The 27288-nt window shown below is 43.7% G+C and overlaps 1 protein-coding gene across 1 annotated transcript; it reads right to left on the reverse strand.

The window, feature by feature from the left end:
• Nucleotides 1-80: 80 nt before the first annotated feature.
• Nucleotides 81-26920, reverse strand: LOC101550088 (leucine-rich repeat transmembrane protein CCDC168). Its single transcript, XM_055127733.1, has 15 exons — nt 26696-26920; nt 18338-19475; nt 17793-18139; nt 16124-17009; nt 15787-15961; nt 14538-14739; nt 10863-12047; nt 8007-9293; nt 7661-7787; nt 7105-7171; nt 5892-6045; nt 5247-5726; nt 3964-4922; nt 3258-3534; nt 81-2828 (listed from the first exon to the last, which is right to left on the reverse strand). The coding sequence occupies exons 1-15, from the start codon at nt 26918-26920 to the stop codon at nt 81-83; spliced, it is 10257 nt and encodes a 3418-aa protein (XP_054983708.1).
• Between the last annotated feature and the right edge of the window lie 368 nt (nt 26921-27288).

Raw genomic sequence — 27288 nt, forward strand, 5'->3', positions numbered from 1 at the left:
CAGTGAACACTCCCCCCCCAGAAAAAAAAGCTGTAGGAGTTACTCTTTTATTTATCACAGAATATCACGATTCCCATTCTCTACTGCGGATACGCGAAGGTCAGTGTGGGGGAAGCACACGAAAGGGGTCCGAGAGTGACTCCAGCACATTCCCGGGGGGCCCCCAACGTCCTCGAAATCTTCGCCACCATGGGAGCCCTGAAGTTGTTCTTCCTGAGTGTGTGCAGGGGGATGGCCCAGCGCACAGTCTGCGGGATGACCTGCAGCGAGTCTGCCGGGATGCAGGCATACACGAAGGGCAGGTGCCGGCTGCCTTCACAGCACGAGGGCGCGGCCCTCGGGCAAGGCTTCCGGGCTGGCTTCGTTCTGCTTGAGGCATGGTGGGGGGCTCCGGGCTCGCAGCAGACCCCCGCCTTCTTCCTGCGGCGCTCCCCCGGACTCCGCGGGTGGCCGTGACCGCGATCCTGGTGGCCGTGATGCTTCCGGAGCAAATCGGCCTTGGCCTTCTTCCTGTCTCTGCTTTCGTACCCCCAGGGCGGCCTGCCTTGGCTCCGGGCGAGATGTAATTTGAGGTTCGATTCGGTTAAAGGGACCAGAGAGCAGGTGGTCTTGTTTCTCGTAGTCCGAGCACCCTTCTCCTTCGGGCAGGACAGAGGAGACTTCCTGGAAGGTTCCCTAGGGACGAGGGAAAGTTCAGGCGCCCGGCCTGAGGGGTGTCTCTGGGAGGGGGCCCGGTGCCTCCTGCCGCAGTGGGACTCAGGGTGAGGAGGGGCGATGGCCAGGGAGTGGCGTTCGCACACCCAGATCTGACCGGGGCCTAGAGTGTCCCTATCCAGGGACTTCAAGTCCATTTTGATTTTCTTGATCCTGGCCTTTTCCAGCGGGGTGCCGGTCTGCACCTCGTGCAGAATCGACTCGGATTCCTCACCCAAGTAGGAGTTGGCCTCCAGCACCACAGTCTCCTCACTGCTCTGGCCGGCGGGGGAGAGACTTTGCCCCGATTTGCTCAGGCCTGTCTTGGGGCCGGGAAAGGCATCCGGTGGCAGTGCTGATGGGAATTTGATGACATCAACAACATTCTTCTGAGGCCTGGGATGCAGAGAAGGGGCTGCTTCTTGGAACCATACGTGACCGTGCCTGTGTTTGTCGGCAGGAAGGCCTGTGGCATCTCTGCGCTCCCGCCTGCTTCCCCCCGGGGCCGAAGCGGCCCCAAGGAGCGACTTCAGCGATTTTCTGATCCATAAGGAGCTTTGCAGACGCGGGTTTTTGAAAGAGAAGGGTTTCTCCGCCCGTTCTCCTCCGGCGGGGGGAAGACCACCCCCTGGAGCTTGCTGCCGGTGGACGTTGTCACTGTACCCAGGGAGTGCTTGGGGCTTCAGAACGCTTCTCGTGCCGTGAAGCCCCAGGAGGAAGCGGAAGTATTTGTACTGTAGATCAAGATCTATCTGACGCAGAGATTTTTCATCGAAGAGCAATACAGCTCTGTCCGGGGGGCCCGGGGGCCCGCGGGCCTCGGGGCGGCTGAGGCAGCTCCACGCTGCTGGCTTCCTCTCCTGGGCACGGGCTGCCCTGTGAGACGCCCTGACCATCCTGGGCAGGGATCTCACCTGGAACTCCAGCGTTCTCCTGGCGAAGTGCACGAGCAGCTTGTCTCGGTGCTCCATCGGGCACAGCTGGAGGACGGGAGGCCACGAGCTCTCCACAGCTGAGGCTGCCAGCGCCCTGGCCCCGCTCCCCCGCTGTGTCGCACCCGGCCACCCCAGCCCCCGTGAGCTCCTGTCAGAAAAATGAATGATGAGACTTTTCAAGGGGCTGCCCTCGGCCGCGCCTCCGGGGCCTTGGCGCGTGAGGTTCAGCTCAACGGTGTCCGTGCCGTCGACGCTCAGGCAGCACACCTTCGGGTGTGGGGGCGCGCTGCCCCCCTGGATGCCTGGGGAAGCTACCTCCTCTTTCGAACCCGAAGCGTGCTGCTGCCGGGACTGCGCTACTCTCTCCGGGATCGGACTCAAACAGATCTCCCGGGTCTTACACTCCAGGTGTCTCTGGAGGGTCCTTTCTCCTTCAGGGGTGAAACGCTCCGAGATGGATTGGGCCTGCGACCTGGCCTCCGACGTGGAGGTTGTGGGTGCAGGGGTAGCTTTGGCTGCTGCTTCTGGCTGGAGCACAGGAGGGTTGGGGTCCTCGTAGAGCCTCGAGGCACCATGGCCTAGAACTGCCTTGTCTTCTGTGTGTAGTGCTGGAAGGACCTCACCCTGCCATCTGCTGCCGTCTGCTCTTGGGGTGACTGAAGGACCGTTGCGTTCCTCTTGTGGTTGCACCCCCAGGGCCTGGGAATCCCTGGGAAGCGTGTTAAGCAGCTTGTGGTCTCCCGTGGACCAGACACTCCACATAGTTTGGCTTATGCCCTGCGACTTCTGGGGTTCCAGGGAACAACTCTCTTTCCCTCTTTCTTGGTGTCTCTCGGCTGCAGTTGCTTCTTCTGCCTGAGGTACAAGTACCCTGGAGAGATAGAGGTTTCCCAGGTACATTTCGGCACCATTTTCATCCCACAGAGTAATCTCCTGGGGCCCGATAGACTCAAACTCCAGCTGCTCGACATTGCCAAGAAGCTGTAATATTGGATGGTTTCGGATTTTCATAGTTAAACACTGGGGCGTCAATTCTCTTTTCCTATGTGCTATTGTTGATCTGCCCTCCCAGTCATCGCATTTGGGAGAACGAGGAATAGTGGGATATTGTGAGTAGTTCACAAAGTCACGTTTTGTTGACGGTTTTTGTAGCTGAGTGTTTTGTCTTGAGTCAGGTGCCTTGGGTTCCTTCCGGCGTTCCTTTGGTGAGATTAGGCAGCCTGGGGCCCTCCAGGGCAGAGCTTTCTGTTTCATGGGGTTGCTTCTGTTCTTTTTGAAGTTCCCTCCTTCCTTCCTTTCATTTCTCCCCTCCAGATACGCAGGACTAAGTGGAAGACTCCAGCATGGGCAAAGAGAAGTGTGTAGGGGATGGAGGATGAATGGCTTCTGTCCCAGAACTAGCCACGTCAGTTGGTCATCTCTTCTCTGGGCATCACACTCTGTAATGGCCAGGTGTGTGTCCGATAGTTTTTGACATCTGGGGTACCCTGCAGTTCGCATGTCTACAGTGATTGTTGAGAGCGTCGTCTGCTTCCCATGTTGCAGTGGAAACTTCAGGTAAAGGCCAGAGCCCAGTCTGGTTTTGGCTTCCCTTTCACCGGGAAACCCCCTTCGTGTTGGGATAGCAACTTGGTAGTCCATATTTGGGGGGATATTTAAGCCTGTGATACTCGTTTTCTCATGTGACCCCTCTGTCCACGGGTGTAGCATTTTGTTTTTTTGATAATAACTTTGTACATCTTTTTTTGTCTCATCACGTTTACATGATTTTGCAGAGCCCGGAGGTACTTTGGATCCAGGATCTCGTGGTTCATCTCCTAAAACAGAAAAGTTCTTGGTACTTGCGGGAGTGCCGCATGTGATGCATATCTCCAAGGGCATTTTTTTTATAGATGAGAAGAGAAGCCTTGGGTTTATTTTTTGGTTGAAGGTGTCCTTTATTTCCAGTTCTTTCTTCCAATTGTCTGTTGTCACTGGCTTCCCTGTGGGATAGGAAAGAAGTATAGTAGAAACCGGTGTTTTGTATGCTTCTGATGCGTCCTTTGGCTTTGGAACGATTGCAAAATGTTCTAGACTTTCCTCGTTTCTGCTTGTACCACATCCGGTGAAATAAAGATCCTCGGGATTTGAAACTAAGTGGTTCAATTTGCCTTCAGGCTTCACTTCTGGGAGGGGCTTTCTCTGCATGCTGATGGTGAGTTGGGAGACCCTCGGCTCTGCTGCCTCTTGTCTTGCTTGAGGGTGTTGTGCTGTTTTAACCACCATGGCACCCTCTCTCTCAACTGACTTTCCAGTAGCCCTTTTCTGGGTAGCTGGTGATTTCTGGAGCGTATACCTTGAGGGACAGGCCCTTGTCTTTGCTGGGACTTCTCCGTCAGTTCTGTTCCCGGGATCCAAATAAAAGGTAGGTTCTGTTGGGGTGGAAATAAGAGTCCTGGTGAGAACCACACACGGGTCATCCCCAAGAACATTGTTATTCTGCTCTATGATGTTCAAGACAAATTCCTTTGAATCAAGTATCTGTGAGATTGGCGAACCCCTGGGAAAGTTGGGTTGCATCTTGACCCTCAAATTCACTTCGTGCTTCTCTTCTTTCTGGAACTTGCATGGTTCATTTTTTCTTCCACCACCATCCTTTGCTTCCGCACCTTGTGTTTTCTCTCTGTTTGATAAGGTCAAGAGCACTATGGGCTGTACAGGGGGTCTTTGGACACCAAGCATTCCCACATCCACCTGTGTACCTTTATCCAAATGAAGATTCTTCAGGGGAGCCTGGGAAACATAGATTTTTCTTTGCATCTTACTGCGTGATTGATTTTCATCCTCACGTCTCCTTTGCTCCCTCCCTCCAATGTCGAGGTGCATCTCTGTCCTGTGACGTACAGAGGGACACTGCCAAGTCCTTGACTTCCCGGCCATTGGGGCGAAGAGCATCTTGCCCCTCTCCTCCACTATTCCTTCTTGGCTGCTCCTTCTTCCCTGAGCTTTCTGTTCCTCCTCAGTTGGAACATCTTTCAAACTACTGGGACTAACGGGCTCTGTAGGTGTTCTTTCCTTCACACTGGAGGTTCTCTGCATGGCAGTCTTTGTATGTACGAGCATGCCGTCTCCTTGTCTGTTGTTACCTAATTCAAGAGTAGAGATGGAGAGTGCTGAAAGAGGAGACTCAGTCAGAACCTCTCCTGCTTCCTCTCCACTTTCTCGTATCTTTTCTTCTTGGTGTTTGGAGCTCAGGAGGTGGCCTGGTTCCTTTCTCTCCCCTGGCTCTCCCAGTGCCAAACCTTGTGCTCCCATCTGCGGACGGATTAAAATATCAACACTCATTGGCACTATGTGTATCGGCTTCTTAGAATCCAATGACTCTTTGACTTTGACCGTGGCTACAGAGATTCTTGTCACAATTTCAATGCTTTCTCCCGTGTTTCCAGCATCCACCTTCATGGGAAGTGGGGGAGACTTGGGAGCACAGAGGTTAGTCCACCTAACATCACTCACTTCCCATCGACCTTCTGGAATCTCTCTCTCTTGCTCTTCAGTTTTCTGAAAGTCTCTTTGACTGTTTCTCAGTAACATAAGTGATTCCTTGGTTTTCAGACACATTTCTTTGGAATCCATCACGGTGTTCATGGCCACGTTTTCCTCTCTAGCCTCGTTGCACTTTTGTAATGTGGGCTCTTTGAATTCTTTTAAAGAACTGCAAGGCTCCTGACCGATTATTGCGAAGTGTGCGATTTTGGCTACATCTGAGAGTTCCGCAGTTCTCAGATGAGGTGGTTGCAGATATTTTGTTATTCTGATCATATATCCTCCTTCTTCGGAATTGTCCAACTCGACATGTGGTAGAGTAACTAACGTAGTACGAACGTTCTTCAGACCCACAACTAGATCATTTTTATTTTCCCACACCATTCGCTCGAGCTCTTTAATTTTCCACTGCAATTTCCTGGAATTAAGTCTCTGTGCATGAGATGATTTCTTTGCCTTGGGATCCATATATTTGTGGGGCATTTTCTCAGCCTTATTCATCTTATGTATTAACCTCCAATCAATCAATGACTTAGTGCATACTTTGTTGTCTGACTTGCCTAGTTCCTGTCTCTGAAATGGTGGAGAGGAGCGTTTTGTTCTGTCAAGTGGGTCTTTCTTTCTCCTCCTTCCCATGTTCCCTTCCAGGTAAGAATGAGCAGGAAAGGGAGCAAAAGATCCCTTCTGAACCACTTCTGGCTTGCCTTGGCCTTCCTGCCCATCTCTCCTTTCCCGTGCATCATTCAAAGATGATATTGTTTTGCTGGGTAGATGCCCCAGCGGGCAGCTCTCTGCTCTCCAAGTCAGTACTTGGGTGCAGAGCCTTTCCTCCTCACCTTCTGTTTTCACTCTCTCCTTGGCCTTCTCATGTCCCACACAGTGACCAGGTTTTCTCGTTGAAAAGCACAAGTCACTGCCTCCAGGGGAATCTGAATTTCTTATTTCCCCTGAGCTTGGGGGCTTGTGAACTTGCAATTGAGAAATAAATCCAGTGTTTGCCAACGAGTTTTGGCCTCCCTCCATTCTTGTCTTCGACCTATGTTGAGAGGCGCAGGACTTGGTCAGAGTCACGTCCCTCTCATCACTGGCTCTGTGCTGCTCTAGTTTGCCGTTCTCTTCAGCTCCGACCTCAGGTCTGTTTGTTCTGCTCAGAGGGCCCTGTGCAGCAATGCCGTGTTCAGGAAGGAGAGGGGCTGCCTTAGCCTGGAGAACTGTACCTTTGGGTTGCCAGTGGCTAGTCTTGGCTTCTCTGCTAGCCCCCCCTCTCTCTGGAGGGTATGATTCTCTTTCCTTTGCAGACTTATCAACAGGCTCTGACATTTGCCCAGAAGAGAATGGCTCCTTGGTATCGAGGGGTGGCATCAGACTTCCTGTTCCTGATGCAGCTTCTTCTTTTAGGGTAAACTGAAGATGAGTGGAAGACATGAGAACAGAACAGCTTTTGTTCTGAAACACGCCTTTTCTCCTACTGTATAATAGCTCCCCTTTCACTGAATCTCTGATGTTCGCTTGCACAATATTTGCTAAAATGGAGACAAGAGATGTCTTTTTTGCTGGGTACCTGAAATCCATCTGGTCTTTGTCCAAAGTACACGCTTTATCTGCTTCTTTCTGGGTAATGGTTTTGACGCTGTGTGAACAGCCTGGGACATCATCCAACGCTGACACTGTATTTGTTAGCTGGTCCGCAACTGCGCCCCTGTGCCAGGAAGGAGGGAGATAGCCTATTGGGCCTCTGTCCTTGTTGTCGACACTGTTGGCTGTTTCACTTTGAGGTAGGACAACTTTAGTGAGAACCTCATCTGGTTCCATTCTTCTTTTTTGGGCACATTTCAATTGGTCTTTTATTTTTGTCTGTTCTTCTGTAACTTGGGTGCCACAACTCCCAGAGGTAGCCAGCACCTGTGGAAGTGAGAAAGTACTTGCCTTGGAAATTCCACCTTTGGAGTACATTAGATAGCTCATAGCTACTCTGTCCTCTCCTCTGTCCTCTCCGTTCTGTGGCTTGTACTGTCGTGCTCTTTTGACACACACAGAGATATCATCCCCATTTAATTTTGCATGTAATGTCTGTCCTGCATCAAATGATGTCTGTAGCCATGCTTGTGGAATACCACATCCTGGTATTCCCTGAACATCTTTTTCTCTCATGTCCAATTCATGATAACTCGCAAGAGAATCAGAATTCTGTCTGGTCAGAATTACTTCCTCTTCACCTTTACTCTTTCCACTCTTTCTTTTATACTTTCCACTTCTTGAATCTCCTCTTTCGTGCTCTTGAAGCTTCAATAATTTGTGCTGGAAAAGTGCTTTGTTGCCTTCATCCTTTGTGCATTGTATATCTTCCTCGGCTTGTATATTTATATTCCCTTCATCCTGCAGTTTATGTGATTTTACTTCTTTGACATGATCAGCAATTCTAGCCTGAGTGGACTTATTACTTGTTTTTTTCACTGCAGTGAATGATTTCCCCTGTGATGGATTTGGAAGAGGGGATCTTGCTAAACCAATTAGAAAGTCTGATTTTTTTGTTTGTGTGTATGATTCCACATGAGAAAGGGCAGGTATAAAAGTGCTATTGCTCAAAACCATGCTTGCTTCACTCTTAAGTTTTTCTTTCTTTTTCTCTTGTTCCTGGGAAGCCAATTGGTTCTCACATGAAATTGCTGTTGTCTTTTTCTTCCCAAGTATGGATTTTGATGTCTTTTCTCTCTCATATTCCGAAATTATATGCCTGTCGGTGTCTTGTACACTAGTTGACCTGTCACCACTGATAGACTTTAAAGAGACTATTTTCGGGGTCTTTAACTCATCCTGAAGTTTTGGACACAGGAAAGAGGATATTGTATTTACAGCAATGACTTTTTCATCATTTGTTCTTCTATTCACTTCAGAGTAATGTGGAAAAGATGTGGAGGCACATGTTTCTTCCATAACTTCAACTTTATTTGGATTTTTCTGTATCTTTTTATCTTCCTCTTTGATCAACTCTAATCTCTGTGTAATAGGAGACATTGTCTCCTTCTTGGCTATTCTGTCCAGAGAACCAATTTCTTCCAAAGTCTTTTCCACCATTCCTTCATCTTTCTGTGACACATGCTCTTCTTTTTTCATTTTTCTTGCAATGTTGTTAGTTGGTTCCTCGCATATTCCCTTTGTAGTTAATACGTCCTGGAGAGTTATTATTGGATAGCTGGATCTCATTTTTCCTTGCACATGTACTTTAATTCCTGCATCCCGGTCCATGTAGGATGAAGAAATATAAGTATGTGGTTTATCTAGGTTGTGTTTATCTTTCTGTGTTAATTTCTTTTCTTCTATATTGTTCCACTGGGGTTCTTTTCCAAAAAGTAGGTGTTTGAAATGTGTTCTCTTTCCTTTAAAAGCAATACATTTGAGGCCCATTATGTCATTCATTTTTGGTACATTTTCCATTTTTCTGTGTGGGAAATAACGTCTTGATTTTACTCCATTACCCAAATCACCTATATTGGTGGACTCTACAGATGATGTTGGCCTGGTGCTACCAAATGCCTGGAAGATGAGTGGTGGAAGACAAATCTTTGGTATTCCTGAATTTTCTCCTTCTGCTAGTCTTGAATTCAAGTTGGAATATGATAAAAATGGGAGGAATGGACACATGTTTGTTGGTTTTACACCTGATGGATCTTCCCCTCCCTGTCTTGTGCCCTCTTGTTTTATTGTGTTCAATATCATGGGCAAATGCTTTCCATTGTGTGGTGACACTGATAATTTCCCTGTCCTCAAAATAGCTTTGATATTCTTTACCCCTCCCACATTGGATTCTCTTACTCTATCTTTCTTTTTCAGCAGTAGAGGTTTCTGTGTTTCTCTTTCATTATTTGAGATTATCTCATCAACAGTTTCTTGATTCAACTTGAGGCGAGGTGAAGAATGGATAAAGTTATGCACATTTGCCCCAATAAAATCAGGTTTAACCTTTCTATGCTCCATATTTGCCGTTTCCCCTGTTATGCTCCACTGCAGGTCTAGCCTGTGGTTCTGGGTTCCATGGTCAGTGTAATGGAAAGGATGTAAAAGTTCTGTTCCCTCCAACTTCAAAGTTTTCCTTCTGGAACATATTATATCTTGATTAAGTCTTTGTCTTATATTATTCTTCTGCCTTTTTCTTTCAGGAAAAATTGGCCTATGGATGGAAAGGGAGTATGAAAATATTCTAGGTAGATCTTTTTCTTTTTGTACTTTACTATATACCTTACAGGATTGCCTTTTATTCCTAATTCTTTGCTTAGTGTTGCTGCCATTCAATAATGAAATAACCACCTGGACTCTGGCCAATAATTTTTTCTCTTCTGGTAATAAAACATTCTTAGAGTTTGAAGTGTTGCTGTTTGATTCTAAATGCAGCCCCGTGTTTTGTTTCATCTGCTCTAGAGGATTCCATTGTCCAGTCCTTTTCAGTCCACAACTATATACTTTCTCAGTTTGTTTTTTCGGAAATAAGTCTGACCTCCTTGTCCTCCTTGGGACACTGACGACCTTCCATAATGCTTCCTTTATTGGAGACATTAACTGTTGCAGGATCCAGGAATCATGTTGGGAGTGAGGTAAGTTTGGCTCCAGAGAGTCCTCCTGGGGAGCACAGGGGGGCTGCTCCTGGTTTTGTCCCTCACGCCTTAGGCTTTGTCGGTTTTTATTATTTTTTGTAGACTCAAGTGGGATGTCTGTTACCTTTCTTGCTTTTCTAGCCACTGGAGTTGAATATTCGCAATATGACACATTGATGACATGTGATTTTACTTGCTGCCATGGGATACTGACTTGAAGTCGGTCTACTGTGGAGTGAGAAGCTGACTTGGGAAGAGCCTCACAGCTACGTGTTTCTGGCTGGTCTCTCTCTCCTGGTATAAGTGAGCCAGTTCCTTCTGCACATGAAGGATGTTCCACAGGAATATCTTTGCTTGATACTTTGTGTGTCATTGAACTCCAAACATTGAAACACATACTTTGCCCTGTGGCCTCTTTTTCTTCTTTTGGCTGCAACAAACCATCAAACTCTGTTGTGTTACTAAAATGTGTATCAGGTAATGATTCCTTCGCCTTTCGAATCATCATCTTAGGGTCTCTCAGTCTTTTCCAGTTTTCAGATCTATCTGTTTTCCTCCACCCTCTAATTTCAAGTAGGTGTATCTCAGAGAATGGAGCAGCCCCCAGACCGAGATCTTCTTCGATTCCTGTGTTTGCTTCTTGCTCTGCTAGATCAATGTCCATTCTCTGAGGAGTGACATTGTCCTTGGGGCATACTATATAGATGGAGGATGCTTCCAATTTGAAAGGACCTATATCTCTCTTTCCATCTTCTCCAGATTCAGATGGTTGGGTATCATGTTGTTCGGTTGTCCTTAACAAAACCTGAGCATCACACTGTCTCTCCCCAACTTTTGCTTTATGTAGGAAACTTCTCTTTCTAGAAGATTCTTCACAGATATCCCAGGAACCAGATGATTGGTTCATTTCTGGGTGCAGTGTAATAGGCACAGGGGGTTGTGTTGATGGTAGGTCTGCATTTAATGCAGTTCTAGCTCTCACTGTGTCTACCCTCTGTTTCTGTTCCATAGTAATGCTTAAAGTAGCAGGATCTGCCCCATTAGATGACTGTGAACATAATAGTTTCTCCACTGGAAACTCTATCTTTGCTGGCTGTGCAAGACAGTTTGATGTTCTAACCTCCTCTATGTGCAACTTGCTTTGGACTGCTGTATCAACCACATCCAGCGCCGAGCAAATGGATTTCATAATGGGATCAACCACATCTTTAACTATCTTCATCACTTTCATACTGGTTTCTAAATGGGACTCACGATTTTTCCTATGTTTGGAGGCGAATTTCCCATTAAGCACATGTGAAAGCGATGGTTCCTTTTTTTTTATTGTTAAACGTATGGGATCTAACATCACTTTATTCCCTGATACTTGGCTTTCAGAGTCAGATAAAACTGGCCTGTAGCAATCTAAAGGTTCCAAAAAAGCTGTCGTTGAATTTTCTCCTAACTCTGCCTTCTCACCTGTGAGGTGATTATCTGAGGTTTTGTGAAGTGTTCTCATACATTGAGTGTCCCCAGCTGTCATATGGGATGGAAGTTTATCACTCACTAATCTGGATGGTGAGATCTCCTCTCTCTCAGTGGCACAGAGTGAAGCCTTTCTGGCACATTTCTTCGTTTGCCGCTTTGCTTTGGAATGGCTTCCTGTAAGATATCTTGTGATATTAGGCAACTGTGAAGCTGATAATGTCTTTTCTACCTTCAAACTTATGTGTTTGGGAATCATACTTTCCTTGTCTCTAAACTCTAATGAGTAGCCTTGGCTTCTGGGTTTAGATAAGTGAAAGTTGGAGAAATCCGAAGATTTTAAGACTGTTCTTAACTCACTCTTAATCCATGTCTCCTTTTCAAAAGAATCACAATCAAATTTCCTCCTAGAATCTCCATCCTCAGGAATCTTATGTACTGATTGGGTCTTTGGCTTCCGCTCTCCCCGAAATGGAGTCTTTAGACTTGCCACAGCTTCTCTTCCCTTTTGAGGATGAAGATGTTTTCCCATTCTTTCAACCTGAGAGAAATCTGTGAGATATCTAGAAACAGATTTCAAAATAGTTTTCCTAATGCTCTCTTCTCGCTTTACCCGTTCCACCAGACAAGATACATCCCAAGTCTTTCTCCCTTCTGAACTACTCAGTTCAGATTCCAACTTGCAAGGAGCAGGATTTGTTCCACAAAGGACTCCAGACTTAAAATGTTGGGCATTGTGTGGGGTTGATGACAATTTGGGGGTATTTTCCTCTTCCTTTTTTTCTTGTCCATTAATTTCCATTGTGCTGCTGGATCTCTTTTGTAGTTCTGTTGAATTGGTCTTCAAAGCACCTCTATCACACGATTTATCTAGTTCTCTATGGGTATAGTTGCCTCTTTCTACTCTTGTTTTATCTCGCTCTGCTTTTAATGCTTTGGATAATGTAATACATAACTTGTTAGCAATTAAAGTTAGTGGGAGAAATGAAAATTCATGAGTTGTCCTTTGCTTTCCTGGCATGCTTTTTCTCATAGATCTTGAATTGTTTTCCTGTTTTTTCCTGCCATACAAATGATTAGATTCAGTAAGCACCTTTGCCTTTCTGATTTTACATCTGACACCCATAAGATCTTTCCTCTCTAGAAATTTTAATGGCTTTTTCTGCCTTTTTGAATTAGATAACTTAGACATTATCAATAATGTTAGTTTCTCTCTTTGAAACTCTTTATATCTATTGACAAAAAGATCACCCACTCTGTTCCCAGTGCTTTCACTCCTTGGGTCTGTATATAGGAAGTTCCATGATGCAGTATATGAGGCGTCTTGGTTATCTGTCCTGAACACGTTTCGAGTTTTTATGTTTTTGTCGACATCTTCAAGTTGCGAGGAAACATCATGGTGGACGTCTAATGTCCTTATGGGATCCCTGTCAGATGGAACACTCAGTTCTGTTTCAGCAATGGAAAAATCACCCGGCATTGTTCTCACCTCTTTTGGACGTGAACTCTTTTCATATTTCCTAAGAAGTGTGTCTTTCAAGTCTAGACCTGATTTCACTGAATGAGGCGCCTTTGCTTCAGTTATATTTAAGTTGAAGGGGTGATCACTCTGGGGAGCTTCCTCTCCAGCATGCTCCTCAGCCTCCTTCCTGTCCTCGGGTGCACTGGCCTTTTTCTTCCTGGAATTGGTCCCAGGGGTTCCCTCTCTATCCGGACTTTGTCCCTGCTGAGGCAGGAATGAACTGGATTTTGATTTCCCCACTATGTCTGTCTCTGCTTTCATTTGATTATCAGAGGAAATTGGTACGGCAGAAAAAAGGACATCTAGGATGATGTCTAGCTTGGGCTTACCGTGGTTCAACATGGCTTTGAAGTTGCATTTTAATTGCATGGTGTGGCTTGGTGCACCCTGTTTTGTAGTATTAAATGTCTGGGAAATGGGTACCTTCTTTGTCTTCAGGAGTATGTATTTTGGGTTCACTTTCTTTCTCCTGGTAATATGTTTTAAATCGTATCTTTTTCTTTTCAGTTCAGGTGTAGAAAGAATCGGTAAATCCAAAGATGCTAGAATCTTTTTTGGTCTATGCAGCAGTAACCTTTCAATCTTTTCCTCAGTAGTAAGCTCTCCAAGTAACCCAGAATATTTGACATAACTGAAGAAGTCATAACTCTGTGACACCAGGGTCTTTGGAAGTAGGTTTTTTAGATAATCATTGTGAGGGATATTAAATATCCATGAAATGGGTGCTTTCTTAGTCTTCAAAATTACACGTCTAGAACCCTTTTCACTTCTCAGGGTTTCATGTGTTAATTCAGTGAAATCAGGTCTAGACTTTTTAGATTCAGACAGGCCCAAGGTGGAGATATCTGAGGACTCTGGCATGGTTGTCTGTTGATCCTTTTTAAATTCTTCTTTTTCTTCATTATCATAACTAGCCTCTTCCCCTGCAAGGCTCATGCCACTTGGGAGACTTTTTTTACCTGCTCCAATTAAAACTCGACCTACTGGCCGTTTCCTTGGCATTAGCAGAGGAAACTTGGAACTCTCTGGACAAATCACGTCATTTGGTGTCTCATGCTTCGTCTTTGACTCTTGCACCGGTGTGGGTTCTACAGACCGTGCTTGTGAGATGACTTGTTCTATGATAAATAGGATTTTCTCACTTCCTTGGTTTTCTGGCATGTCAAGGTCAGACTTCTTCCTCTGCCCTGATTGGAAGGTGAACTGTTGAATTGTATTAAATACACTCTTTTCACTCTCTTCTTCTTCCTCCTCTTGAAAATTGGTGGAATGTGAGGTCATATCCCAATCCAGTGGTGAAACCTCCTCCCTGATGTGTTTAAAACTAAGGTTCTTTTCTCCTTTGTCTATTTTGCTATGGATACTAATACTAGGTGTAACAGTCACAAAGGCATCCATTGTATCTGCCATGTTCAGACCTAGAGTGACTTTCGTTTTGGATTCAAAGCTGCTACATCTCAATGTCCCTCTATGTTTCATGGTACTACCACCACGAACACGAAGCATACACAAAGTGGATGGTTTCTTCACTTTTGTAATTCCACAGCTAAGATTTGCTAAAATGTTCATGTCTGAATTCTGTTTGAAGTTTCTCTTCCTTTTGCTTGCAGATAAAGCAGTCCTGAATAAATTAAAAGATGTTGTATTTTCCTTTTGAACACTACCAGCTTGTTCTTTTGGATCATTTGCCTTAGATGGAAGATCATGTTGTTGTTCTGCGGAAGATTCATTCATCTTTGCTTCCCCCGACTTTGGAGGTAACAACCCAGACTGTCTCTCCAGATTTTCAGGTGGAAGTTGATACAATACGGGGCATGAAACAGAATGCAAAATAGTTTGTGTAAGATGAGTCTGTGGTTCCACTGCAATACTTGCACTTTGTGGCTGTCTTGAGTCCTCGTGTAGTTCAAGAAGGTCACGATCCTTCTGATATACATCAAATAAGAAGCCTTGGCAATTATCTAGAGTCGGTAATGTTTTATTTTCTTCAACCTGCTTCCGATCCTCCATACTGTTAGAAAAACTGCTCAGACCAACAGAATCTGGGTCACATATTCTCTTTCCATTTGGCGATGTCTCTTGCATTTGCTGCATATGATCACAATTTGTGTCTGTCTTTTGCCTGTTTGTCTCCAAATTGAACTTACTACTCATTTTGATGTTAAGCAAAACAGGAGCCTCAGAGTGAATTATATCTGAAAAATTATTTCCTATCTTTCCCTTTAGCTCTAAATTTTTTGACTTCCTCTTCAAATTGCCTTGCAGTTCTTTGCTCCCCGTGCACTCAGGCATGTATGAAGTCAATGGCCTCAGAGTTCTAGATCCTGGTCTTTGGAACATTTGCTTCCTTGTTAATTTCAATATATTTATCTTTTTATTATATTTCAAATCATTGGCAGGAGCCTGCAGGAGTGGCACTTGCAAATCATTTGATAACTCTGGATTTCTCAGGAAAAATTTAAAACAAAGGTTTCTTTCAGGTTTCTCACAAGCTGGTGATCCGTCCCACATAGTTGGGTTTAGACCTTTATCAAATGACGCATCATTCCCTGGCATGGGAAGTGGGATCTTTGTATCCTTAGAGACCAGTAGGTGATTTTCTGTCTTGGTTGCTTGGAGTCCTGTAGGTGCTCTAGGAGTCCCCTGGACTCTCTCCGGAGCAGTCTGTGCCCACTGTGTGTAGTCCTGCACATCATGCTTCTTACCAGGCAGCTTCCATGCTAAAGAGCCTGGTTCTGGCTCTACTGTGTTAGGGCCATTCTCTAGCTGACTATTTGTATTGAGCTGAATGTCTGGGGGGCCATGTGGAGCTGCTTCTGGACCAGGCTTCCCCCCTTGTTCCTCTCCATCTTGTACCTTTTCTTCTCTGTCATTCATTGCATCACCCTTAAGAAAAAAATCCACATACCATGGCTTCCCTTCATTTGCCTGTCCTTCTTGCTTTAATGGAATATGATGGGACCCATCTATGTCTCCTTGCAATCGGCTAGGCCTGGGAGAGAAAAGTAGATTTAGAGATTTATAGATCGGTTCATGTACTTGGTTGACCTTTTCATACCCGGTCTTCAGGTTGAGTTCTGAATTCTTCCCAGCTTGAGCGCTAAACTCTGGCAGGTGTGTTGGCTTCTCTTCTACAGTCTTGGCCCCCTTAGGACACTCTGTAAGCAAAAATCTTACTTTCTTAGTTATCGTTTTTGAACAATGTAAAGCAGGCACACAGTAATCTTTAGTTTCTGAAAAAGAATCTAGTTCTTGTTCTGGTAAGTCTAACTTTGTTGATAAAGAAGAACAACTCATTTCCTCTGTGTCACTTCTAGAATATTCAAGTCCACCTTTTCTTGTTTGATCTAAAGTCCACAGTTGTTTACTGGATGTCAGAGGAGTCATCCCCATACCCACTGAGTCTTTGAACTTATATTCCGCCATTAAGCGTCCCTGCACATTTTCAACCTCCACCGAATCTGTGGGGTAAGAACAAACAGGCCTGGTAAGGATTTCTGCAGAAGGGGTTGGCTGAGGAAGTTCTTTTTCTGTTTTAAGTTCCTTCTTCAGATCTAAATTCACTTTGAGGTTCAAACTCTTTTGAAGGACTTCTGTAGGGTCTGCTTCTTCATCCCCTCTCACTCCATCTTGCAATTTAGCTGCTAGTGAGCTTTTAGAATTACTTCTTATATTTATGGAATCTGAGCATTTTCCTTCCTTGTCAACTAGTGATTTCTCTTGGTTTGGATCCATGTGACTGAGCGTTTTTGGATTTAACGTGCTATGTATGTGAATATGAGGTAAACTAGATTTGTGAGGGTAAATAACATTCAGAAGCCGATCTGTCTTCTTATATTGTGGCATCTGTTCTAAGATGTTTTTATCACCTCTCAGTCTTTCTCTGTGACTTGGTGTGCCATGTCTATGGTTATCTGGTATTAGTGAAATTTCTGGCTCTTTTGATTTCATAGTGACATATTTGGGTCTGAATACTCTTTGCCTTCCTGGTAACTTTTTTTGGATTTCCTGCCTCCTCAAATTTGGTGAAGTAAGCAGATGGTTAATGAAAGACCCCACAACAATTTTGGACAAAGCTTTGCTTAAGACTTCCTTTTCTCTTGCAACACCTGCAATCTTTCTGGGGTCCCCACCAAGTGGGGGACCACATTCCGTGGTTCCACTGGAAACTTCATCGATGGGTATATTCTCCAGCATGGCAACAGGATTCTTTGGATCTGCACTTTTTCTCCCCCTTGGTGTCTCTATGCATTCCTTCACATACCCATCTCGGCTGTACCCCTTCATGGGACAAGTCCCCCAAGTTGTTTGTGTTTGAGGAGTCTGTAGTTTGATCTCTGGTTCTCTCTCTTGTTTTTTCCTCTTTCCTACACTGCTCTGCTGTGCTTCAGATTGGACACATTTGGTCTTCTGGTGCACTTGCAAGCCCAACGGGAAATTTTGGATCAGATGTGGAGCATCTTGCTCATTAATAGGTAGTAGCCCCTGTGCAAAACAGCTCAGTTCCAGATGTGGAGCATCTTGCTCATTAATAGGTAGCCCCTGTGCAAAACAGCTAAGTTCCAGATCAGATGTATTTTGATGACTCTCCTCCTGATGACACAAAGAGAGTGGAAGGCATGAAGGATGCCGTACAGCAGAATTTTGCTCCCCTTCCTCTCCAGCTTGCACTTTTTCTTCTCCACCACAAAATAAAATAGTTTCTTGTGCTTCTTCCTCTTTGTCAAATAATTGGGGCATCTCAAATCTATATCTTTCCTCCATGTTTATTTCCTTTTCATTTGGATTTTCTTCTTGTCTCCTTGCTAAATGATCTATTGTTCTTAGTATATCTGTCTTGGCTTTTAATCTGCTCTCCACTTCCATAGTAGGAGGTTCAGAAATAGCATAAGGAGTGTCATGGAAAGCATCACTTTGTGTATTTTTTGTGTTGCTTCTAGGCTGACATCCCAATTCTTCACTTTCACTTATTCCATAATTCTGGTTACCATATTCTGTAATATTAAGTATGGACGGTATCTTTTCCTTCAAAATCTTATCTTCTGCACTTTCTTCATTTTTTACACATAATAATTGCTCACTATTCCCATGCTTTTGGGTTCCTAGTGAAAAGGATAAATTGATGTCTATAGATTTCAGAGCAGTTTTCATAAAATCTTTTTGTATATTCCCCTTTGGAAAGCTCCTTTCCATATCTGGCTTACTGGTTGTTATTTTTTCTCCATTTGAGACTAGAAGATGAGAATTTTCTGAACTTTTTAACACCTTCATTGTTTTCAATCTTCTGTTTGATTCCATTTTGAAAGAGGAAATCAACTTCTGCATCAGTCGTGATGTAGTTCCATTAAAAAATATCTCGTATTCTAGATCTTGCTGACCGGATGTGGTTTTACTACTTGAGGCACAAAACTCTGCAATATCAAATTTGATTGCTTGTGTCAGTGAGTCTTTAAAAGACTCTTGATCATTCCAGTTTGTTTCTGTTGAAGAACATGTTGCAATTCGTTGAGTATTGACCATGAGAGGCTGTGCTAGATTAAGTGAAACTTTTGGTGAAATGTTTAGTCCCTCTTTATTTCTGTGATGCTGCTTTATATTAACAGTATTACCTGAGACTCCTCTTTTCTCAATAGATTGTTTTTCTACATCTGATGACTCATTTCGCTTTAGAAAAAAAGCTTTACATACCATCAAGCCTAGCACAACTTTCACTAGATTTCTTTTGGAATACTCCTTAACATAAGGAAGAACCGGCCTGGAAATAAGATACAAAGCTGTGCTTGATAGGGCTTTCCTTTTATGCTTCTTAATGATAGGGAAAAGAGGTAATGAGTCAGACGGAGAATCCTGCCTTAATTTTGATGAAGCAATTTGTGGTTGGTCCTTTTTCTTTATGCTCTTTAGTTGTGGTGTTTCTTTAACAACCAAATATGGCAGTACAGCAGAAACCAGATGCTTGGCATTCTTGTACCTAGTAGCTTGATTCTGAGTTGACTCTTTAATTTTGTTCGAATCTTGGAACCAAATAGAGGATTGGGCCTCATTTAAGTGTTCATTAGATTCTAGGATCTTGATCAAATCTTGAAACTCAACAGAACATGAGGTATCAGTCAAATGTAGGCTCCTGTCTACATCTTTGGCCTGAGTGGACTCTTGCATGCTGCTACAAAATGGGTTCTTCTTCACATCTTGTGGCAGAACCAAGCATGTGGCTTTTGTGTCATGCTGGCTACTGATTGATCCCTGGTTGGAAGCAAACTGTTGCCCCTGAGAAGTTAATTTGGCTTCATAAAAGTGTTGATTCTTAATAGTCTTGTGTCCAAGAAAGGAATTTTGTGCTTGGATCACAGTATCCACTTGAACAGAATGTTGCTTCTGAATCAATGATTCTTGAGATTTGGGGAGCAGAAAAGAAATTTTACCCTCAAAGGTCACTTTGGATTTGAAAGAAATTTGATTTCTCACATTTTCTTCCAGAAGACTAATTTGGTCTCTAGTGAGAAATAAGTGAGCAAGAGGGCACGGGGCCACCTCTGGAGTTTCACTTTCTTGACTAACTGTAGAGGTCTTTGTCCACCTGTAGTTAGAAGAATACATTAAAGTATTGGGATTTTTGGTTTTCATTATTGAAAATAATTTATTTGATGAAAACTGTACTGGTTCTTGTTCCTTTTCTGGATGGTCTTGATGACTCAGGAAAATCTTCTTTACTTCTGAATGAATCATTGACTGAGATGAGTTACTCCTCTGTGTGGATGCCTCAAGACTTTCACTAACGTAACTTACATGGTATTCACTCTCACTGCCACAAGAACATTGTGGGAGAAATGGTGTTTCATCTGGAGATGGAACTCTGTCTTCAAAAGGACCTTCATTTCTTTGAGGTATAAGTGGGGAACATACAAGTGATGAAATCATTGTTCTTTCTGAAAAATCATCAGTACTGAAAAATCAAACAAAGTAAATGATTTATCATTTTGGTCTAGATTTAAAGAAGCTCAATAAAAGATATGAAAATATGGCATATTAGAGAAGTAAGTAGGAAATTTATTGCCGCATTATTCCATTCATTTAATAAATTACCAAGATGGTAGCACTGTAGCACCGTCATCCTGTTGTTCATCGATTTGCTCAAGTGGACACCAGTAACATCTCCATTGTGAGACTTGTTGTTACTGTTTTTGGCATATCACGGGTAGTTTTCCAGGCTCTGCTGTGCAGGTGGAATACTTTCGGTAACTTGCCGGGCTCTCTGAGAGGGACGGAGGAATCGAATCCCGGTTGGCCATGTGCAAGGCATATGCCCCACCTGCTGCACTATTGCTCCAGTAATTTAATAAATTACCAACAGAATTAATTATTTCACAAACCCGAAAATCATAAACATTTTACTAAAGAAAGTCTGTATGAGTTTATTTATAGGGTACAGTTGCAGTTTAAAGATTTTGTCTTTGGGGCTGGAGCGATAGTACAGCAGGTAGGGTGTTTGTCTGGCACGTTGAGACAAACCCTCTATCAAACCCAGGTTTGATCCCTGGCATCCAATATGGTCCCCCGAGCACCGCCAGGGGTAATTCCTGAGTGGAGAGCCAGGAGTAACCCCTGTGCATCGATGGGTGTGTCCCCCAAAATGAAAACAAATTTTAAAAGATTTTGTCTTTTTACAGAGAATATAAGTTTGTTTCTGTTCTCTGTACAAAAAGTTTGAAAATGAAAATACTCATAGGGGTGGGGGGAGGTAGCTCATTTGTAGGTTGCATGCTTCACATATAACAGACCTGGTCTCAATTTACAACATGTATACAAAAAGAATAACAATTGAGGGGTCACACCCATTGGTGCTCACTGCTTAATCCTGGCTCTGTGCTCAGGGATCATTCCTTCGGGGCTCAGAAGACGATACAAAGTTCTGGGGATCAAACCCAAGTTAACTGCACACAAGGTAAGCACCTTACTCACAGTACTACCTCTACAGCCCCAATATTGAGATTCTAATAAAAATTCAGTCACTACAACAGAATGTCAGTCATAAATGATAGAATTTTAATAAATCCCTTACTATTTTTAGCAGATTTTTTTGTCTTTTTTTTCTTTTTTTGGTCACACCTGGCAATGAACGGGGGTTGCTCCCAACTCTGTACTCAGGAATTACTCCTGGTGATGCTCAGGGGACCATATGGAATGCTGGGAATCGAACCCAGGTCGGCTGTGTGCAAGGCAAATGTCCTACCCACTTGTGCTATCACTCCAGCCCGATATTTTTGTCTTTTTTTCAAGGGAACCAAATTTTGCTTCTTGGCACAATACTGGGTTGGATCAATAATTCTAGAAATGCCTTCTACAACATTTCTCCCTCAGATGATTTTCTTTCCAATTTTTTAAATTTTATTGAATCATCGTGAGAGAGTTACAAGCTTGAATGTTTGGGTTACAATCTCAAAATGATCAAACACCCATCCCTCCACCAGTGCACATTCCCCACCACCAATGTCCCGGGTATACGCCCCCTTTCCCACCCTCCCCTTGCCTCTATGGCAGACAGTATTCCCCATACTCTCTCTCTACTTTTGGGCATTAGAGCTTGCAACACAGACACTGAGAGGTCATCATGTTTGGTCCATTATCTACTTTCGGCATGCATCTCCCATCCCAACTGGTTCCTCCAGCCATCATTTTCTTAGTGATCCCTTCTCTATTTCATCTGCCTTCTCCCCTCTGCTCATGAAGCAGTCTTCCAGCTATGGGGCAGTCCCCCTGGCCCTTGTATCTACTGTCATTGGGTATCAGGCTCATGTGATGCTACCCTACACTCCACAAATGAGTGCAGTCCCTCTATGTCTGTCCCTCTATTTCTGACTCATTTCACTTAGAATGATACTCTCCATGTTTATCTATTTGTAACCAAATTTCATGACTTCATCTCTCCTAACAGCTGCATAGTATTCTATTGAGTAGATGTACCAAAGTTTCTTTGACCAGTCATCTGTTTTAGGGCACTCGGGTTGTTTCCATATTTTGGCTATTGTGAACAGTACTGCATTGAATATATAGGCACAGATGTCATTTCTACTGTGCTCTTTTGAATCCTTGTGATATATTCCCAGAAGTGGTATTGAGGGGTCATATGGAAGCTCAATTTTTAGTTTTTGAAGGACTATCCATATTGTTTCCCAGAAAGGCTGTACCAGTCGGCATTCCCACCAACAGTCAACTCATCAAACTAAGAAGCTTCTGCACTTCAAAAGAAACAGTGACCAAAATACAGAAAGAGCCCACAGAATGGGAAAGAATATTTACCCAATACCCATCTGATAAGGGATTAATATCCAGGATATACAAGACACTTGTAGAATTGTATAAGAAAAAAACCTCCAACCCCATAAAAAATGGGGAAGAAACGAACAGAAGTTTCCTCAAAAAAGAAATACAAATGGCCAAAAGGCACAGAAAAAATGCTCCACATCCCTAGTCATCAGGGAGATGCAAATCAAAACCACAATGAGATATCATCTCACACCACAGAGACTGGTACACATTCAAAAGAACAAGAGCAACCAGTGCTGGCATGGATATGGGGGAAAAGGGACACTCCTTCACTATTGGTGGGAATCCTTCAGATGATTAAGCTTGATCAAACAATGTTCAATCTAACAGGATAAGCATCAGCTGCATCTGAACACTTACTTGAAATGTAAATTCCCAGACCTCACCATAGATCTTATGAATCAGAAACTCAAGGAATGGGGTCCAGAAGTCTGACTTTCAATAATTCAGACAGACGTACTACAAGTTTTGTTTTATGAACGGGCAAGCTTCAATTCAATTCAAGCTGAGGTTCAAGTAATAGAACCCATGCCTTATAGAGTGAGGCCTGGGATTCAGTCCCTGGCACCACTTGGGCACCTCTCCCACACCAAGCACCATGGGGTATAGCCCCAACAACAACAACAACAACAACAAAACGTAAAAAATAAATCATAAACTGAAGCTCATATAAAAAGGTCTGATAATTCTAGAAACTTTGCTTAGGAAATAGTCTTCTAAATTACTGGAAGAACGAACATATTTTAACCACTCCCCATCATAAACAAAGTAAGATTATATATACAATCAAAAAGTTTACCCAGCCATCAAAATTATTTTTTCTAAATATTTATTTACAAAACAAAATATCACAATTTAGATTATGCTGATTAGAACTTACAGTATTTGGAGCAAAACTTTGCACTATTCTTTTAGATATCACAAGTAAAATATTCAAGTGCCCTTAATGATTCAAACATTTAATAATGCTCAATAGGCTCCAGATACACTTTTGTTATCTCTTCTGTGAGGCTTCATCTCATGTATCAACTTGAATGGGTCAAGGAATACCCAGAATGCTGATAACTGTTCCTAGGTATGTGTGAGAGTGATTCTGGAAAGGATTAGCACTCGAGTCAGTAGGCCAGTTAAGGAGATCTGTTCTCGCCAATACGGGCACCACCCAAACCATTAAATGACCCCTCCAAGAACAAAAGGTAGAAGAATAGTGAATTCTCCCTTGAGAGGAACATCCATCTCTGCCATCAGACAGCAGGGTTCCTGCCCAGCAGGAGTGCAGAGCACAGAGCCAGAAATGAGCCCCAAGCACCTCTAGGTGTGGCCCCAAACCCCAAAGCCAAGAGCAGGGCTCCCGAATCTCTGGGAGTTCCCTCAGGGCCCAGCCAATTGCTATCTGACCTTCGACTTTACGTAGAATCACATCACCAGCTTTCCCGATGCTCCGGCTCGCAGAGCGAGAGTTGTGGGACTTCTTCATAGCCATCTGTGTCAATTCCTATGGTCTCATAATTACACCTACAAATTGAAGCTAGTGACTTTGTTTCTGGAAAGCCCTGACTAATACAACTACATAATACCCTTTCTATCAGATTACTTTTAGTAACAAGATCTGTTTTACTAAAACAAAATCTTATTTAGCTCTTCACTCAGTATAATCTATTCTCAACAGAGCAGGCAGAATAATTCTTTAAAATGTGACAGAGGGGCTGGAGCGATAGCACAGCGGGTGGGGCGTTTGCTTTGCGCGCAGCCAACCAGGGTTCGATTCCCAGCATCCCATAGGGTCCCCTGAGCACCACCAGGAGTAATTCCTGAGTGCAGAGACAGGAGTAGCCCCTGTGCATCGCCGGTGTGACCCAAAAAGCAAAAAAAAAAAAAAAAAAAAAGTGTCAGAACTGGGGCCAGATATATAACAAAGCAGGTAGGGTGCTTGTCTTCCCTGCAGCTGACCCAGGTTTGATCCCTGGCACCTAGATAGCCCCCCACCCCGAGCCCCACCAGGAATGATCCCTGGGTTAAGAGTCAGGAATAAGACCGAGTACCACCAGGTGTGCCCCCTCAAAACAAATAAAAAACATACGATGGAACACATTCTCTTGTACAACAATCTGTAATTCCTATATTTAGTTCTGCCTCCTAAAATGAAATTCTAGTGCCACGGTAAAAATATTTTTGTTTTGTTCTACATGGCCTAAGAGGTCATTATAGCTACAGTTTTGAATAGTAGATAAATGTAGCATTTGCCCCAGGCTACGTCATCATAAAAGGTTGAATTATGATATGTAAACCCATTGCGGCTCTTTTTCTTGCCTGCCAGTTCTGTGGTATTTAATGTTTTTAATTTTTTAATTTTTATTTTATTATTATTTTTTTTTTTTGCTTTTTGGGTCACACCCGGCGATGCACAGGGGTTACTCCTGGCTCTGCACTCAGGAATTGCCCCTGGCGGTGCTCAGGGACCATATGGGATGCTGGGAATCGAACCCGAGTGGGCCGCGTACAAGGCAGCCCTACCCGCTGTGCTATTGCTCCAGCCTCAAATTCTGTGGTCTTTAATGATATGGGAGCCTCTAACCCCTGGATATTTCAAACCTAACACTTATCTATCGACTGACTTTGGCCAATCACTTATTCTGAGAGTACCAAAGCAACTGAGCTGCCCGTGGCATTTCTCCCACCATGAGGTCCAGTACACTAATAGCCCACATCTTCAGAGATCACCATCGTTTCCCAGAGCAACGCTCTAATACTCATACGAAAATAGAGCAGTCAGGAGCTGGAGCAATAGCACCGTGGGGAGGGCGTTTGCCTTGCTCATGACCGACCCAGGTTCGATTCCCAGCATCCCATAAGGTCTCCCAAGCACCGCCAGGAGTAATTCCTGAGTGCAGAGCCAGGAGTAATCTCTGTGCATCACTGGGTGTGACCCAAAAAGAAAGAAAAATAAAAGAAAATAAAGCAGTCAGATTAAATGAATAAAGGTCTTTGACACAAATCAAACTCAAAGTATTTCTCAGATTCATTCTTCGGGCAGCAATTACTGAACTAGTGAAATACAAAATGGTACATCAGTCCTTTCTTACCCACCTGCAGCAGTGACTGCACAGAATGGAACATAAGTGCCCCCCCATGGTACAGAAGGGACCTTTGACCTGACTACCCCTCTCCATCCCACGACTTCCTGAGCCCATGGAACATGGTGTCCACTATGAACTAATCCCAGTTTGAACTAATCTCAATTTATTGCACACCCCCCACTCATTTTTATTTCCTGGGCCTCTGGTTCATGTCTCAAAATGCCCTTTCCCATTTCTTTTGGGGTGGTACCTGGCGGTGCTGGGAGCAGGGGGGGTGTGGGTGGTGGGGTCTTTCCTTGAAGTGATGGTGATTGAACCCGGTCCTCCCATGCAAACCAGCCCTGGTCTTATCTCCCGGTTCCCTGAAGAGTGTTATTTAATGCAAACGCTCTTTCCCCAGCGAGCACTCACTCAGCCTTTAAAGCCCAGCTCTGACAGAATCTTCCTCATGAAGTGATTCCAATACTATGAGCTGGCTAAGTACTCACAATACTGCCGTCACTGAGTTACTACCCTGCAGACTTTGCTATAAAGTTCAGTAAGTTTTTACCTAAATGTCTCATCCATAAGAAAGCAAACACCTAAGAATGCAAGATAGTCTGCTGAATGAGAACAGACACTAGCCTAGGGCTTGTGTCCCCGTGCAAAACCCAGTGTGTATAAGCGGACAGATACCAGTGGTTGTTGAGTGGATTTTCATGAAAACAGTGAAAATGTTAGTAATAACAAGAGGAGTGGACAGTGTTTAGTACCTACTGTGACACATATTTAGAATATTGACCAATTCTGATTGTAAATCCCCTGTATGACAATCTTGAGTTGCCCGGCTCACAGTTTGCCTGGCCCACATTAAGTACTAAAGGAATGTTTTCAGTCAACTTTTGTGAACTGCAATTTTTACTGTTTGGGGGCTGAGGATCAAATCCAAGACATCCTGAGGCGTGTGCTTTGCCAAATAGCCACATTCAGCCCCTGTAAATTACTCCTTCGTGTAATGAGAGGAGGAGAGCTTAACCTCTTAAAGCTACTTTGCCGCCCTCTGCTTAATTTTCCTCACCCTTCAAAACAGTAGTAGAACAGCTGAGTCAAAGGATAATTTCAAAAATAGAGGAAAAGCCACCAACACAGCTTGGAAGAAAGCAACAACAATTTAAAATTAGTTTGAATCACAATGTTGAACATCTGTGGTCCACAACACACAGGGAGAACTCCTTTCCAGTAATTAAGGTGTAAATGAAAATTTGAGTAATACTTTAAAAGTTTGATTTAAAAATATATCACTTACCTTTCTTCCGTAGATGAATATATTGATTGACTATCTGGGAGAGAAATGAGAAAAAATAAAGTCAGCACCAGTAGAAGTTCAGACTGACAAATTTTAAATTAAAAATTATAAAACAGCGTATTTACCAAATGCCATGCTTCTCAGACTACTGTCTTCATTCTATCTCAAGGGAGATGGCAAAATGTTAGCAAAGTGATATAAATATGAAACTCCATCAGTTTAATAAATTATTCTTAGCAAGTTGTGATTTGGCAAAATAGAAATCAAGCACTGGCTCTTACCTCCCGGGAATCGGAAGTCCTCTCTTCTGAAAGGGCAAGTTTCCTTTGCAAGGAGGTGCAAATCTTTATAAATACCATCTCCAAGACAATTCCCAGGTAAATTATAAAGACAATTGCAAACCAATTATTTTGAAACACCTCCGACTGCAGAAATTCCCATGCTGCAAGAAATCCATTATCTTTCAGCACATCCAATATACTTTTCAAGAAATATTGGCTTGACATTTTTACAGAAATGGGACATAGGCTGATATCTCATTCTGAAGTCCTGGATTTTGGATGCTCCCAAATAGGAAAAGTTGACGAGTCCATCTCATATCCACATGCCACAGTCTGCCTGGGGAACTGCCCGATGCTGTTCTGTGTGACCCAAGCCAGGGGGGCTTTCTTGGGGCCCGGGAAGGGGAGGGCATGTCACAATGGGTACTAAACTGTCATAATGGGTATTGACTTTGGTGGTAATTCAAGTTCAGAGGTAAGGTCTGGTTGAATTACAAGTAGTGTTATCCTTTTATTTTTCGGTAAACGGGGGCTTCCCAAGTTTTGCTCAGAAAGCCGGAGGGTCCCTTGTAGCATTCTCGACCCATGGTGTC

This window comes from Sorex araneus, chromosome 1, assembly GCF_027595985.1.
Source record: "Sorex araneus isolate mSorAra2 chromosome 1, mSorAra2.pri, whole genome shotgun sequence".
NCBI classification, from domain to species: Eukaryota; Metazoa; Chordata; class Mammalia; order Eulipotyphla; family Soricidae; genus Sorex; species Sorex araneus.

Bases quoted from the DNA above. Each gene is read 5' to 3' on its own strand.
- LOC101550088 (XM_055127733.1), bottom strand. From the start codon at position 26,920: ATGTCAAGCCAATATTTCTTGAAAAGTATATTGGATGTGCTGAAAGAT. The intron at 14,740-15,786 runs GTATGAAAAGGT...TTTTTCTAACAG, and splicing joins GAACTCAACCTGAAGACCGG to TATGGAGGATCGGAAGCAGG. The intron at 4,923-5,246 runs GTGATGGATTCC...ATCCGTCCGCAG, and splicing joins AAAACGTGGCCATGAACACC to ATGGGAGCACAAGGTTTGGC.